Raw genomic sequence first — 14,816 nt, forward strand, 5'->3', positions numbered from 1 at the left:
CGGAGCACTCTGAGGCAGTTTAGAGACCGTCAGAAGTAAGTGCCCACCTTGCCATGGACTTTCTGGGCATCAGTTCCCTCCAACAAGTCCTCCGCCCCATCTCCTGATGCCACCTTCCTCTGAATGTGGGCATTCTGCTCCCGTAAGGCCACAATCTGCAAAAGCACAATATAAAAGAGAAATAATGAAAGATAATAAGATAAGATAACAAGCAATATTGATATCAAAACACGCTGTACTGTGTTGTTTACCAGGACACTTTTTGGAAAATAATATACCAAACAGTAATGACAAAACAGGACAATTTTATCTGACACAGACATCACTGGTACAACAAATCCTAAAATTGGATGTTCATATGCGTCATTAATACTAGAACAACTTTTCTGCTTTGTGCTTCCGGATGCATATTTGTGTTGTATTCCTAGAGTTTCAAAGAATCGTAGCCGATGCTACACATATTATGGACCCTATCTTAACGATCTGAAACGCAAGTATCAACCACCGAAAATCTAAAATGGGTTGGTCTGAAGTAGCTTCATTATTCATAGGTGTGGTTTGGGTGTAACGTGCAATAAACCAATCAGAGCGTCATCTTACATTCCCTTTAAGAACAGCTGCGCTTGTTCCATGGCGGATTGCTATTATAACGGCGGATTTGGCAGGCGCACGCAACTTACATGATGGTATGATTTCTCAGTCTTCAGAATGTTGTTTCCTAATACTTGATGGACAACCCACTTTGTCAGATGTCCTTATATACCTATGTGTCTTGCCACTATTGATCAAACAGGTTTGATCCGTCATTACTACAATTAGCCTGAATAATTTGGGTAAATTTGCAAGCTAGATTTATGCCTATTTTTTCACATCTTCATGGACACCACAATGATTTCCCTCGTGTGGTAATATTTTTCCTTGTAATTATGTATGGTTTGCAAAAATATGAACTGCTGCTTCTGTGTAGATGAGAGAAGCAAAGTGTGTGTGCGTTGTGCACACGCGACATTATGGCCAAGCATGCGCCCTTAAAGTAGGATCTGAATAACGCGGAATTGTTTTCTCAAACTGCAAGTACATTCCCTAATTTATCGACGTGCGTCTGTGGAGGGAAAAGATCTCTGTGCGTCGGGGGCAAAATAGGAATGATACATGGATGCGTCGGCATACAAAGTCATTTGCGCTGGGTGCAAGATAGGGCTCAATGTCACTTACTAAGTGATTACTATCATTATTTGGTAAAGCCTTAAGCTTTATTTGTATAGCCTGGAAACAACAAACCATATATCCATACTCTTTCAACGAGCAGACAAAACCGTATCTTTCCTGCAGTATATGTACGTGTATGTTTTCCAGGGTCATTTTTGTATAATGTAAATATATATATTGTTGATTCTCACTAAACTGCAAGCATACAGCAAAACAGCATCATAAATCAGACTTGCAGTAGACAGCTTAGAAGTGTTCGCTTCATATGGCACATCAACAGCAAAGCACGGTAACTTTCCCGTCAGTTTTTTTAAATTGCAAATGTACAGTTTCAAAGGCACAGAGCTCCACACTTCCTTCTGACAGGAATTGTGGAGAGGCAGGGATTTAAGAAACGAGCGTCTCGAACTGATCATTTAACAACCAACCTTAACAATTTTGGAGCACCAACTGTATTGGATCCGCAAACCATAAATTATGTTACTTATTTTGCTTACGGAGAAGGAATTTTCCAGGGAAGTCTTAAAAAGCAAAGCAGCACAAAACAGCCTGTTTAATTATTAGACAAGAGAGAAGGAGGAAAATTATGATTAAAAACTAAATTATGACTTTTTCTTTATTTTATTATATGACCCCTTTAAGGGCATGTCATGTCAAGTGTTTCTTTAGAGATTTCATTTGACAGGTCACACTGCTGTCACAGGTCTCGAATTCTTAAATGAGTGTGAGATAGAGTGTTAACATTCTGAAGTGATCTCTAACTGTCAGTTATAGGAAATAACAGTTTTTTGTTGGTGTATACAACACTGAACGCCGCTATATCTTACATTATAGTGTAAATTATAATTCAGTATATCTGGACCAGCACAAAACTGCCACAGCCCAATAATGTAAAACTGCAGTGCATACAAATATAGAAGCAGAAGTTGCTGACCATGTCAGCTGGCATATGCTCCCTAATAAAATAACCTAGTATTCTTCCAGGAGCATCTTTTTAAGCAGGTTATCTGACTGATGAGCACTGTCACACCAACACACACATTGTTCTCTCTCCAGGCTAAAGGGCATTGGGAGATTATTCCACTCCCATGTTGAGACGCTCTGTCCACTGTGAACACAGAGAAAGCGGGATAGATGGATGGATGGAAATAAGGGAGACATCCGCTTTCTTTTGTTTGGTTTATCGCCGCTCGCCATGCATTCCTTTAATGAGGCGGCAATTAAGGGGCTTCACGCTTTTGAAGGCACAGAAAGGAAACTGTCTGCCATTTTTCAAGGTCTGAAGATCAAACAGTCCCGCACCTTCTGACTCCACAAAGAGCCGGAATATTGAGTCAACTTGCAAATTAAGGTAAATGAGAAATGGAGGCCCAATGAAAGTGAGCATGGACGCTTTGATGTCGTTCATTTGGTCTCATCAAAGAGGAGCGCGTAAAAGCGCGGCTGTGCCTGAAACGCTGGTTTGTTTCAAACAGAAAACAACTACTTCACAGAAACCGGACTCATCTTTGTGACGCACCTGAATGGGTTGAGTGCTCCCTCGAACACTGAGATATTAACATGAACTTGAAATTCAGATGGTTCAGTTATACTTGTGCAGAAATGAAGCACTCTTCATAAATCTGAGATTGCATTGAGAGCGTAGCTGAAGATTTATGAAGGCAGAAAAAGCTGATCTAATCCAATTTCTAAATTCTCTTCAGAATAAGAACATATAACAGCAATGTATCTAATCAAATCAAATTTGTGGCGTTATATATGGTCAGACACTTGCACGTGTCATTAGATTATTAACATTTCACCAGAATCAAGCTCAAAGGAGTTACAAGGCTTTTGACCACGTTTTGTCTGTCATTAGAATGGGCGCAAGGTTTCTGCCTGACAGCGACAATATATTTAAAGTGAATTCAGGTTGATTGGGACACTTTTGCCATTGAGATGACTGGAAAAAAGTATCCAAATCAACCTGAATTCAGGTGAAGTGAATATAGCTGATCATCTTCCTCTTAACAAGGCCACATATTAATGTCTGGGTAGATTAGATGGTGAGCAAACAGTCAGTTCTCATAATTAACATGTTGGATGCTGGAGAAATAGGCAGGAATAAAAACCTGAGTTACGGCAAGGCGACCGGCTCAGAGTATTTCTGAAGGTTTAGGATTGCTCTGGATATTGCATTGGACAATACGAGGCTTTAAAGTCAAAAAGGTTAAGACCCACTGTCATAGAGTATTGTGGATCTACAGTGCATACATAGTAGGTTGTCTGGGTATTTATTAAGTATTTTTACTGTTTCAGTATTTTCAGATCTTTTAATTTCTACAGTTCACACACACTGCTAACACAGACTGCAGAAATAACCTTACATACACTTTGCTTTAATAAGTGACGTCTGTCTTCTCCAAAAGCACCAGCCACGGCTGGAATCTAACCATGCGCAAACTGCCTCTGCAATTCACTAAGTTGAGTGAATGTCCTTTAATCACATCAATGAACAGATATTCAAAAGCATGAGGTTTTTGAATGACTAATACTAATGCTAACATTTTCTGCGTAGTAAACTTGGGCAGCTTAGAGGCTGGATGAATTTAAAAAAGCAGCCTCAATTGAAATCCTCGTGTTTTTTTCATTTCCCAGAAACAGAATTCATAGCAAATCTTCCTGTCACATGGTGGATGTTGGCGAGAAGAACTGCGCTGCGTATATGTAAGTGAGAATGTTCTCACCAGTCTGTTTGCTGTTGGTCTTGATATGTGTAGTTGTTAGATTTTTACATGATAAGATGTGGTGAATTTTGAAATGCATAGTTTACATTTTGTACACTCTTTAAAAATGTTTAGAATAATTGCAAAGTTGTAAAGGATAACAAAAAGCTGTAAGGTATATGTATTAATTTCAATCATTGAATTGTTGAAATATTTATTTATTGTAAAGAAATATAATTAGAGGAAATTAAGTCACCACACTAGCCTCTCCTATGACCCCAAGAGAACACACAAGTGTTAATTCAGAAACTAAGAAAATGATAACACACAGAAGAACTCGCAGAATGCTCAAGATCAGTACACATATTCTCAATATAAAATATCTCTAAAAGAATAATAAATAAATTTGGCTCTTGTTGAGAAGTTTGAAGCTCGTTCAGCTAGAACTGCACCATCTGGACTGACAGTACTAGAAATAAACACTAAAATACACAATATTCTGTTTGCTCAGTTGCATTTCACACTAATAATAATAATAATCAGATCAGGCAAAAACAACATGGCATAGCAACGAATGAAACATATTTGGCATGTTTATGGAGTATATATTTATCTTATAGTAAGTATACTTTTCTGGTGCAGATTGCTGTATAATTAAGTAATCAGAGCATTTGTGCCTCACCTCCTGATTGGCTGCGGTCAACTCCTCCTCCAATGCAGAGACTCGCTCTAGTGACACCCGCAATCTCTCTCGTACCTGAACGAAAGGGAAAAAAACACTATCACTCACTGTTCGTCAAATGTTTTACATATCACTGATTTACAATTGAAATTGAGAAAAATTAGGCAAAATTTAAGAAGTAGAATCACAATGTAATAAAATTCATGTTTAGTTTTAATAGTATATTTAATAATTCTATTATGAATGACCTATAAACATGATATCATACTTATCTTTATTTTCATAAAGCTATTGTTGTGGTGCCGTATGACAAATGTAAAACATTGTCTTACATCAGATTATACTGTAAGTCACTTAGAAGTTTTGAAAAATTCTCTCTCTGGTGACCTGTTTTATCACTGGAATTATTTCAGTGGCTTCAGTCTTTCATCACTGGACGACCAGTGGTCACTAAAACTACGGTCCCATAAATCACTTGCAATTTCCTGCCGTCTGTTACCAAACGCCTTATAAATGACACTGTCTGGAGAAGGCCGGAGAATGGATTACAGCTGGATGAACCGCCACACAAGGGCTTAATCCATAAATAAAACACCACTGGATAAAGGAAAAGAGAGGTGGGACAGTGGGCTGTACTGTTTAATAAATATACTTCAACATCACTGTCAAAAAAACAGGAGAGAAACTTTACTTGGGTTAACCCTCTGGAGTCTAAGGTGTTTTTGGGGTCCTTGAGATGTTTTGACATGACCTGATATTTGTATTTTTTTCAGTTGCTTATAAACATATTAATGGCAAAGGTGTAATTACACTCTATTTAGCACGAACATGACTATCATAATATGTGAGCAACATGTATGTACATGTTTGCATTTTTGAGAGAATATTATTTATGCGTGGTTATTCAAAAAACTCAAACTTAAATGTTCTGATATAAGACCACAAACGACAAACTTCACATATTCCCACAATACTTTTGACTAATGGATGTTGTCGGCTAGAGTATTTACTTCAAAATGATCTGAAAATCATCCGGGCTAATCGTTCACATTAAACAATAGATTGATTTAAATTTTGTAAGACACTTTTTGTTTGGAAAGGCAATATGCAGGGGGGCGTGAATGATCCAACAAGGTCATGAATAATGTCCTCATTCACACCTGGAGACAAAGAAGACCTGCTAATGCTGCATACTAATGAGCCTTTCATAGGTGTCACTGAGCCACACAGAATGCAAAGAATGCAAAGACAACACACACACACACACACACATACATATATATATATATATATATATATATATATATATATATATATATATATATACATACATACACACACACACACATCTACAGAATTGGTTCAGAGTTGGAAACATCTTGAAAAAAAGTGTATTTTTCCACAAACTGTGTAGGCCTATGCTTGCAAATTGTATAATATCCAAGGTAAACATTTCTAGTAATTGTGCAGTTAATTCTCATTCGTATTTTCAGAAAGTTTTGGATTATGTAGGCTATCCTCTCCCCAAATTTGTCACTAATAAAACACAAAAATAATTTAAAGAGAAGGCTTATATTGACCTTTTAAGATTTTGTTTGCACCTTGGAAATTAGGTTTTGATGTGGCAGTACAAACTTTATAATCTATCCAAAACGAAATGTTGTCTTTCATATTTCGTCTGTAACATATCGTCTTTTATAATATAGCCTATATTAGGGCATAAATGTTAATTTGCAGTTTAAAATGTTGCTTATACAAAGACATTTTATTTCAACGTATTCAGTCGATTTTTACTCATCTCAGTAGGCAATAGATATTTCATTCACACACAGACACGCGCGAGCTGTAACGTTAGTAAACAAACGCATGCACATGCGCCGTGCATTCATTCAAACACAGAAACGCGATTCAAATTTAAACAGTCTTTTGCGGATTACAGACACCAGTTCATATCGCGATTAGAACAAAGCACTTACTGATGATCTGCAGCTGGGTCCGTTGTTCGGCTACTCCAGCACGTTTGAGGTAAAATTTCCAGGATAATCACGATATTATTAGCAGAGCTATTCCTCACAGCGAGTGTGTTGTCCAGCTGTTGTGGGCGTTGACTGGTTTGCATGTGTTGCTCCAGATTATCTGCGTTTGAATAGCGCGCGCTCTCGATGGGCGTGTCACATTAGCAGAGTAATGAGGTGCCAGAACGATAATGAGCACAGCTGATCTCTCGCTCTTTATATATAGATTACATAAACAGAGAATATTTCTTTTAGTTTTGAATTAGATAATTTAAAACTACACACTTAAATGATTATAGAGATATATAGCTCATGTCTGAGTGAATAGTATTCGCTGAGTTTTGTTTGAGTTTAGAGAAGTGCTTCAGAAAAAAAGTTCACGGAGACGGAGAGGCATAAAGCACTCCCTGTTTACTTTCTTTATTTTACAAAAGCACAATGTTTTATTTCGATTGTAAGTGGACACATAAAAAAGTAGACATTTAACAGCTTATTTTTTCATATTTCTTAAGTCTGTATGACCAAAACTGACTGAGTATTTTAGGTCTATTTTGCTGCTATGTAAAAAAAAACGAGCAAAACGCGCCCACGCGTTTGCCGACCTCAGGGGGTTAATAAAATAGATCAGTCAGCCTATGTATTATATGGGTTAACATCAACAGGTTTGTGGTACTGTATATTTGGAATACCACATACACACTTATTATATTTCTATCAAACTGTCATAGGCAGTACATTAACATTTGCAATGCACAGTGGTAAAGCATAGACACTATATTGTGCTGGCTTTAAGAATAAAAAAAGGTGTTGATCTCACGGTTTACCTTCTCATCCAGAGCTTTGTGGTGCTCAAAGAGGGACTTGAGAGCTTTGAGGACCTCCACCTCACTGGAGACGCCAGAAGGAGACTGGGCCTGTCGTTTCACCACTGTCATGCGTAGGGAACGTTCATGCCTCGAGACCAAACACTCCAAATGCTCCAACAGCAGCTGTGGCACATATAAGGAGTTCATCTCATGAAGTTTGGCATCATAATCCTCATTAACTATTACAAACATAATACATTCAACCAGATGTAAAAGTGAAACTAAATATACAACTATTTTGTAGCTGAAATGACCACAATTAAGTCTATAAGAAAGCCCTAAATGCTAATCTAAAAGGGAAACAAAATCTAAATCTTAAATTTCAGCCAAATATAATACTTACAGAAACTATATAAAGCATACGAATTCTAAAAGTAAATCTAAATCTTAAAATACAATTAAAATTAAATCTTAAGCTAAAGATAAAACCCAAGCTTAATCTAAAGCTAAAAATAAATGTGAATATAAATAAAAAATACAGATAAATATAAAATCTAATCTATTTCTAAAAACTAAATCAAATATTTAGTAAGTTATCTAAAACTGAAACTAAATGTCTTATGCTGCAACAAGGTCTTTTTTTTTTTTGTCATATCACTAAACCCTCAAGGACATTCTTCATATGGAAAATTAATGATATGTGCTTAACACGCCATTTGGTCTTTTCTCATTTTACAAGGGAACCCTTTTAGACAGCTAACAACATTACACACAAGAAAACCCATCACATTACTTGAAACAATAAAGCAGACACAACAAATTGAAACCCCCTGGACCCGGCACAAAGAAGATTATGTTAATGTGGTTACTCTCTGGTCTGGTACATAGCATAAAAAATCAATTCGGTCCCAAAGTCCCAAGGACACAGAGAGAGAGAGAGAGAGCGAGAGAGAGCGAGAACTGTCTGGCTTCAGATGAGTGGAGTGGACATACAGAGATATGGATGTGAAACAGAGAATGCAAAGTAAAATTGAGTACCGGTATGTTTTGAAATGCGGTTGTTCAGAATAATGCTGAATTGCAACTAAAGCTGGATGTAGTAAATACTGAATCTAAAACTAAATCTAAATAAAATCTAAAAAGTGAATTTAAATACTTTAAAAGTTAAAGTGCCCCTATTATGTTTTTTTTATATATATTCCCTTTCATGCAATGTGTAAAGTATCTCTCTGTGAAAGTAAACGATCTGCAAAGTTGTAAAGTTATTGTCTCTTAAAAGAAGGAATCGACTCTGAACTGCTTATGAGTCGTCCAGAATTCGAATCCCACTTTGTTACGGAGAACTCCAAAACAATATTAGGAACCTTTAAAATAGCATAATAGGGGCACTTTAAAGCTTTAACTAAAATTAAAAGCTAAAAGTAAGACGATTTCTAAAACAAACATTTTAGCCAAATCTCAAACTAAAAACTTAATCTATAAAGTTCTTAAAAAGTTAAAGCTAAACTAAAATAACATCTCAAACTAAAGCTTAAGGAAAGCCACTTCATCTAAAAATACAGCTAACGTTAAAGCTAAGAGAAAAAAAGAATACAATTATAGCAAAAAGTAACCTGTTTTAGCTTCATTTTTAGCATGCTGGTGAAGTCAATATTCTAGTTGATTTCCGCAAGTTTCCAAATTTCCAAGCACGGAGTTGGGCTTCTGCCAAGTAGGTAGTTGGACATTCAGGCTTCTCTAGTTGAATGTAACACAGCATTAGGGCTGCAGTAGCACATGTACCTGCCTGAGGGCTGTACTGGCAGTACTGTAGCAGTGCTGCTCTAGAGACCTATCGAGGAGCTGACCTTTCTATTTCTGCTCAGTTCCTTGCTCTCTCATTCATAACCCTCAGTCTGTGCCAGCCTCTGTCTTTCCCAGCGCCAGCTCAGCACTAAAACAACCCTATAGCCGGATAATGCAGGTTAGGTTACTCTCTCTACCTCTGTGTGAGTCTGTTTTGGTGGATCAGATTAACACTGGTGCCGTCAGTAGACACAGACATAAGCTAATACATGAATCTCAGCAATGATCTTAAATCAATATATGTACAGTAACATTATGTGTCATTTTATTTAAAGGGGCGCCATGTTTAAAAGTCCATCCTGTGTATTTCATCTACATGCTTAATTTAATACTGAAATCAGTTTAATTGCTCTGTTAATGCTGAGCTTACCTTACCCGTTTGACATAATTTGATAGTGTATGACTATAAGTGCACCTTAAACTTTTCCCACTTTTTAACCAACGTTTTACTAGTAAAGAAAAGTACTTTTAAAAATGTTGTACACTCATATGAGATATACACACGACCCCTCATGGTGGCCACAGTGTTAAGATAACTTGACCTCACTTGGTAACCCCCTTAACCCCATTAAGAAATAAACACTAAAAAGTCTGGAATATTCACAATGTTGATCTAGGCTATATTAGAAAAATAAATAAAAGCTAGTTTACAATGAAAAAAATATATATACCGAATATTACGTATGCCTAGTGGCCAAAATGTCTTACTGAAAAGTACGAACTTTCTGCATTATCAGCAACTAATGCTCTTTTAGTACTGTAAATGCTACAAGTATGCAAATTGGGACGCAATCTGAAAATGATTAAGATATGATAATTTTCCATAATGACTGATGCATTGCAGAGACGACAGTCTCTCTAGGTGAGCTTTGGGTTAAATACTTCCCTCAGTCACATTAGCTGCTCCCCGTGTAAGATTAGAAGCTCTGTTTAAAATGAGCCTGCCTCTAATCTCACTCGACCTCTCCTCTTTTCCATTCCACTACGTCCTCTTATCTCCCTCGATCTATGCTTCCCTCTGGTTTTTAATACCTCCAATATCCTCAATTCCATAATTGACTCTTCAAACGTTTGGCTGCGGCTAAGTAACGCAAGTAATTAATTGAATTGCAGAGTGGAGTCAGGTGTGCCGGGCTGCATTAGCACGGTGACTCAGGCAGGCACTGAGGGGTGCAGGAAAAGAATGGAAGTGAGAATGAGTACTTTCTTGTGAAATGGATAGCCAGAGCGCTGGTTCTTGTCAGATGTTTCAGCAGCTTCTCTGCATTCCATGCAAATGATTGGTGACGATTTTATTGAAAAATACCAGCCTGCATGCTATCTTGACTTTCAGGGAATTATGATCCACCCGCTACAAGGATAAAGTTATCGCTCAACTGTCATCTCATGACATTAAACCCCAGGAAAATTGATGCAGACATATCAAAGTGTGAATGTTGTGACTACACGCTGTGAATCTATGGTAAGCATCTCAACAAAATCTGGTTTCAAATAAGTAAATGCAGTTTGGAGCAAGCACAAGCATCTTGTCTCTAACAAAACATCATGAATTACATGTGCAAGTCATTGGGTGTCAATCTTACACAGGTAGCAGCTAATGTGACAGTGAGTGAAGTATTTAACCCAAAGGTCATCTATTGAGACTGTTGTCGACTCTGCAATGCATCAGTCATTATAAAACATTATGAATTAGATGCGCAAGTCATTGGGTGGGCATTATCACCTCTCTATTATTGCCTTTTTTGTAAACAAGTACAACTTTGCGAGGCGGATGATGGTTGAGGAGCACAGTTCTTTGAAATGCCTGGAAGACACTGTGTGAACTCACTCTGGTGTTGTTCCTCTCGGCCTTCAGCTCTGAAATCTCCTCCTCCTTCTCCAGCAGCTGTTCTCTGCAGGCATTCAGCTCTTTCGTCAGGGCGGCAAACTCCTGCAAGACACCAAACAGACATTTGAACATCACATGCACTGAGTGAGGGGACACGGATTTGCTTAAGGACAATACTTCGGCATCTGCTGAGATTCTAAGTGTGCAACTTGTGGACACTTTGCTATCCCACGAGGCAGGCTCCTAAAGGGTCACTGACCTGTAGAGTTTAGCTCCAGTCCTAATCAAACACACTTAAACCATCTAATAATTGTCTTAAGGATTACTAGAAACTTTTTAGGCAAGTAATTGTGGGCCGGTTGGAGCTATAAACCCTGCAGGACATTGTCTCTCCCGAACCAGGATCTGACTGCCATAAGGCAACAGGAGTTGAGGAGTAATATAAAATAAAGTGGTGGAAAACTGTGAGTTGGCTGGCTTGTTAAATGTAAGTGGTATAGGTACCAATGATGTTGTTGCTCATGGCTAAACTTTAGACCAAGGGTAGCCATCCCTGCTCTTGAAGGGCTTCTATCCAACAGTTTAGCTCTAACCCTAATCAAACACATTTGAACCAGCAATTGGAGCAATGCAATATAGAACAATGCCAGCATAGTGGATGTATTCATACTAAACACCTTCATACCTGTAGAACACATTTCATCAGCAGTCGGGAAGTATGTTCAACAGTATCAAATTCTGTAAACACTACAAACGAGTGGGAATTTGGACACAGACACTAACTTTTGTGGCCATGAAATTTGCAGCACCTGCCATGACTGGAGGGAAATGACAACTACTGTACATGAAACTTTTCGCTTCTGGGAAAGCAAAATCCCACACAAGTGAAAGGTACAGATTCAATGTACTCATGGTGATAATCTGAATTCAGTGTCACTAAGAGGATTTCAGAAATGGCAGGAATGGGGCCAGGAATTGACTAGGGCCGGGCCTGTATATGGAACAAGACGTAAGTACTGTAGATGAAATTGTTTTGCAAGCAAACCTGATGAACAATACAGATTGAAGTCACCCTGCAACCCTATAACCTCAACCTTGGAAAATGGAAACAGTTTAATAATAAGCACAATGAATCATCCCAGTGACAGGCAGAAGTAAAACAAAAAGGACAATGAATCAATTCAGAGCCAAATCTGAGCCAAAACTGTACCTGTTTGAATACACTATGACATTAATGGCTCGTTCCCACACAGCGGTACGGTACAGTACAGTTGAGTACGGTATGCAATTATTAGTTTAGATTGTCAGAAGTTGTTAATTATACCAAAATACCAAACCCTACCATACTACTTTTTTGTGACCCTTCCGTTGGGGTACCTAGCACAGTAGTCCGGTACCTAAAGGGTGGAGCTAGACTCACTACAGAATGTTGATTGGTTGACAGAGAATCGTCACTTGAGCGTGCTACAAGTGGAATCACAACAAAAGGGGCATCATTTTTTAATATACAGTTGAAACACAATACCATTGCAACACAATGTCTGCACGCAGCAATGTACCATGGTCGACTAAGGAGGTGCATATCCTAGGCATCATTGTTGTTTACTGTGTCACTTTCTTCTTCGCACGAGAATGACGTCGATCCCTTCTTTCCGGCATACACAAAGCCTATAAGGTAAGGGCACTGTTGGCGGTGGAAACGCAGACGGTATCAGGGTTTACCATCCCAAATCATACTGTACCGCTCGGTGGAAACAAGCCATAAGTGACAACTAATTTTACTGTAAAAGTTCCCTTCATCAACCATCTCTTAACTATGACTGAGTGGGCTAAAAATGTCTAATGGGCATCACTATTTTCATGATGGATAGGGGTACAGCCAAAATAAAATTACATTTTTGGACTATTATCTCTATGATGAGTCTGTCTGGCGTTTGACTGATGGCAAGGATTAAAGGTCTTATTTAAATAGGCAAGAGTTGAAATCTCTATAGCGGACACCTCGATTGATAAACATGAACTTGGTAGACAATGACAACCCTGCCGCCCAACCACCAGACAGGAGTGATTGGGATCATGCAAAGGTAGCTGTCAAGAAAAATAACTCACTGTGGTATTGATCTAAGCCTGTCCTCTGTTGCAAGGCTCCTCTGATTATAGAGAGATAATCAAACAGGACTCAATCCAGCTGGCCATCAAAGACCCCAGTTGTTAGTCGTGAGGCGTTGCATTGAGTGTGAACTCATTGTATGAGGCTGTCTTCCATTATGTATCTTAACGCAACCACCATCTCTTGCTGTGATGTATTGATTGAAGATATTATGTGGTGTTATAAAAGACAAAATGTGTGTGAGCAAAAGGGTCTCCAGGCTTGATGTCGTAGCTTTGCCTCAAGTAAATCCCGTTTAAAATCTTCAAAGAACAAATAAGCTGGGATCTCACAGATTGCATCTTGGTGAACCCATGCAGACAAACACAGACTAACAACAAACCAGCTCTACATGTGCTAGAATTCCAATCAGTTATGATCAAAACTCCCCTCTAGCAGCTCTGCCTCTGAAACAAACCTCCCTGAAGTATTTTTTGAAGTCAAAGGTCACTGATCCGAGATCAAACCAAATTCACAGAGCAGGGATCCAATGCTGCCTTTAGGTGGTAAATGTGGGGTGGGTAAAGCATTGGATCAACATCTGACAAATTCATTAGCGTGGGAAGGTCCCACCAGTGTGTAAAAGGTGAGCACATATTTTCTCATCTCAAGTTTATAAAGTATATCTCATTACTGGACAATCTACCATGTCACTGGTGTTGTATAACGAATAAAATCAAGACTAAATATGAGATTGTCACACTTAAAATTATTTAGGATAATTTTTAATCCTTGGACAACAAAATCCAGGATTATCTTGTTTCACACTGTTTACATTTTACACCGATTACAGATGGCACAGCAATTCAGCACAAACTTGTTCTGGTGCAGGGCTTCGTAAATTATAAGCAAAGTTGTGTTAAATTAAGTTATATGCGGTGCTTAACCAGGGTCAATTAACTCAAGATCAAGATTGAAACGCATAGAGGAATCCAAGTGTAACAACTTGACAAATTTCCAGCAGAGTGAACTGAGTGCAGAGCCACAGGAAAGGAAAGAAAAATCACAAATAAGATCTCAACTGTTTCCCCTAGACATGAGATTAAATGGAGCAATCAGACTTTTTTTCTTTAGTCTCCTGTTTCTCAAAAGTTTTTTTCTTAGAGTAAATTATCTCATTAATCTCGCATCTAGTTTCAGAGAGCTCCTTGCAATCTCAAACTGCACTCTGAAGTCTGAGATTTCATAATTTGGAACTCTTGTACTAAACTGATATCTGATGAAATAGTACCAAACACACATGATCATTTTCTGCCTAAAATGCTACGCACAACTGCTATGCTAATTCTTCTCCTTTGCTTCACTATTTCTACCTAGGAATGCCAATCCCCGAGTAACTACAGATTGCGCCAGCTCTAGTTTGGATCCAGCCTTTGCAATGATTACTTTAGTACAATACTCTCTGGCTGATAACAGAATACTTGCTAAATTATAACATTGAAACAACTGCTTTAAAATAATGTGTATTGCGAAAAGTGCTATACAAATAAGCTTCAATTGAATTAAAAAGCAACCTCTGAGAATTAGATACAGAGCATTTCCTCTAGGAAGCTACAATAATCACAGCCAATAAGGAC

The 14,816-nt window shown here is 38.1% G+C and overlaps 1 protein-coding gene across 11 annotated transcripts in view; it reads right to left on the bottom strand.

Moving 5' to 3' along the window:
• The window catches only part of ppfia2 (PTPRF interacting protein alpha 2), a 147,378-nt gene that overhangs the window by 36,377 nt on the left and 96,185 nt on the right, over window positions 1-14,816 (bottom strand). For all 11 annotated transcript variants that reach the window (XM_079623998.1, XM_079623997.1, XM_079623994.1 and 8 more), the window contains 4 exons: window positions 11,091-11,192; window positions 7,436-7,600; window positions 4,597-4,671; window positions 48-155 (listed from right to left, as the gene is read on the bottom strand). In XM_079623998.1, the coding sequence (XP_079480124.1) occupies window positions 48-155; window positions 4,597-4,671; window positions 7,436-7,600; window positions 11,091-11,192 (450 nt within the window). The remainder of the gene's footprint in view (window positions 1-47; window positions 156-4,596; window positions 4,672-7,435; window positions 7,601-11,090; window positions 11,193-14,816) is intronic.

This window comes from Phoxinus phoxinus (assembly GCF_949152265.1).
Source record: "Phoxinus phoxinus genome assembly, chromosome: 9".
Taxonomy (NCBI): domain Eukaryota; kingdom Metazoa; phylum Chordata; class Actinopteri; order Cypriniformes; family Leuciscidae; genus Phoxinus; species Phoxinus phoxinus.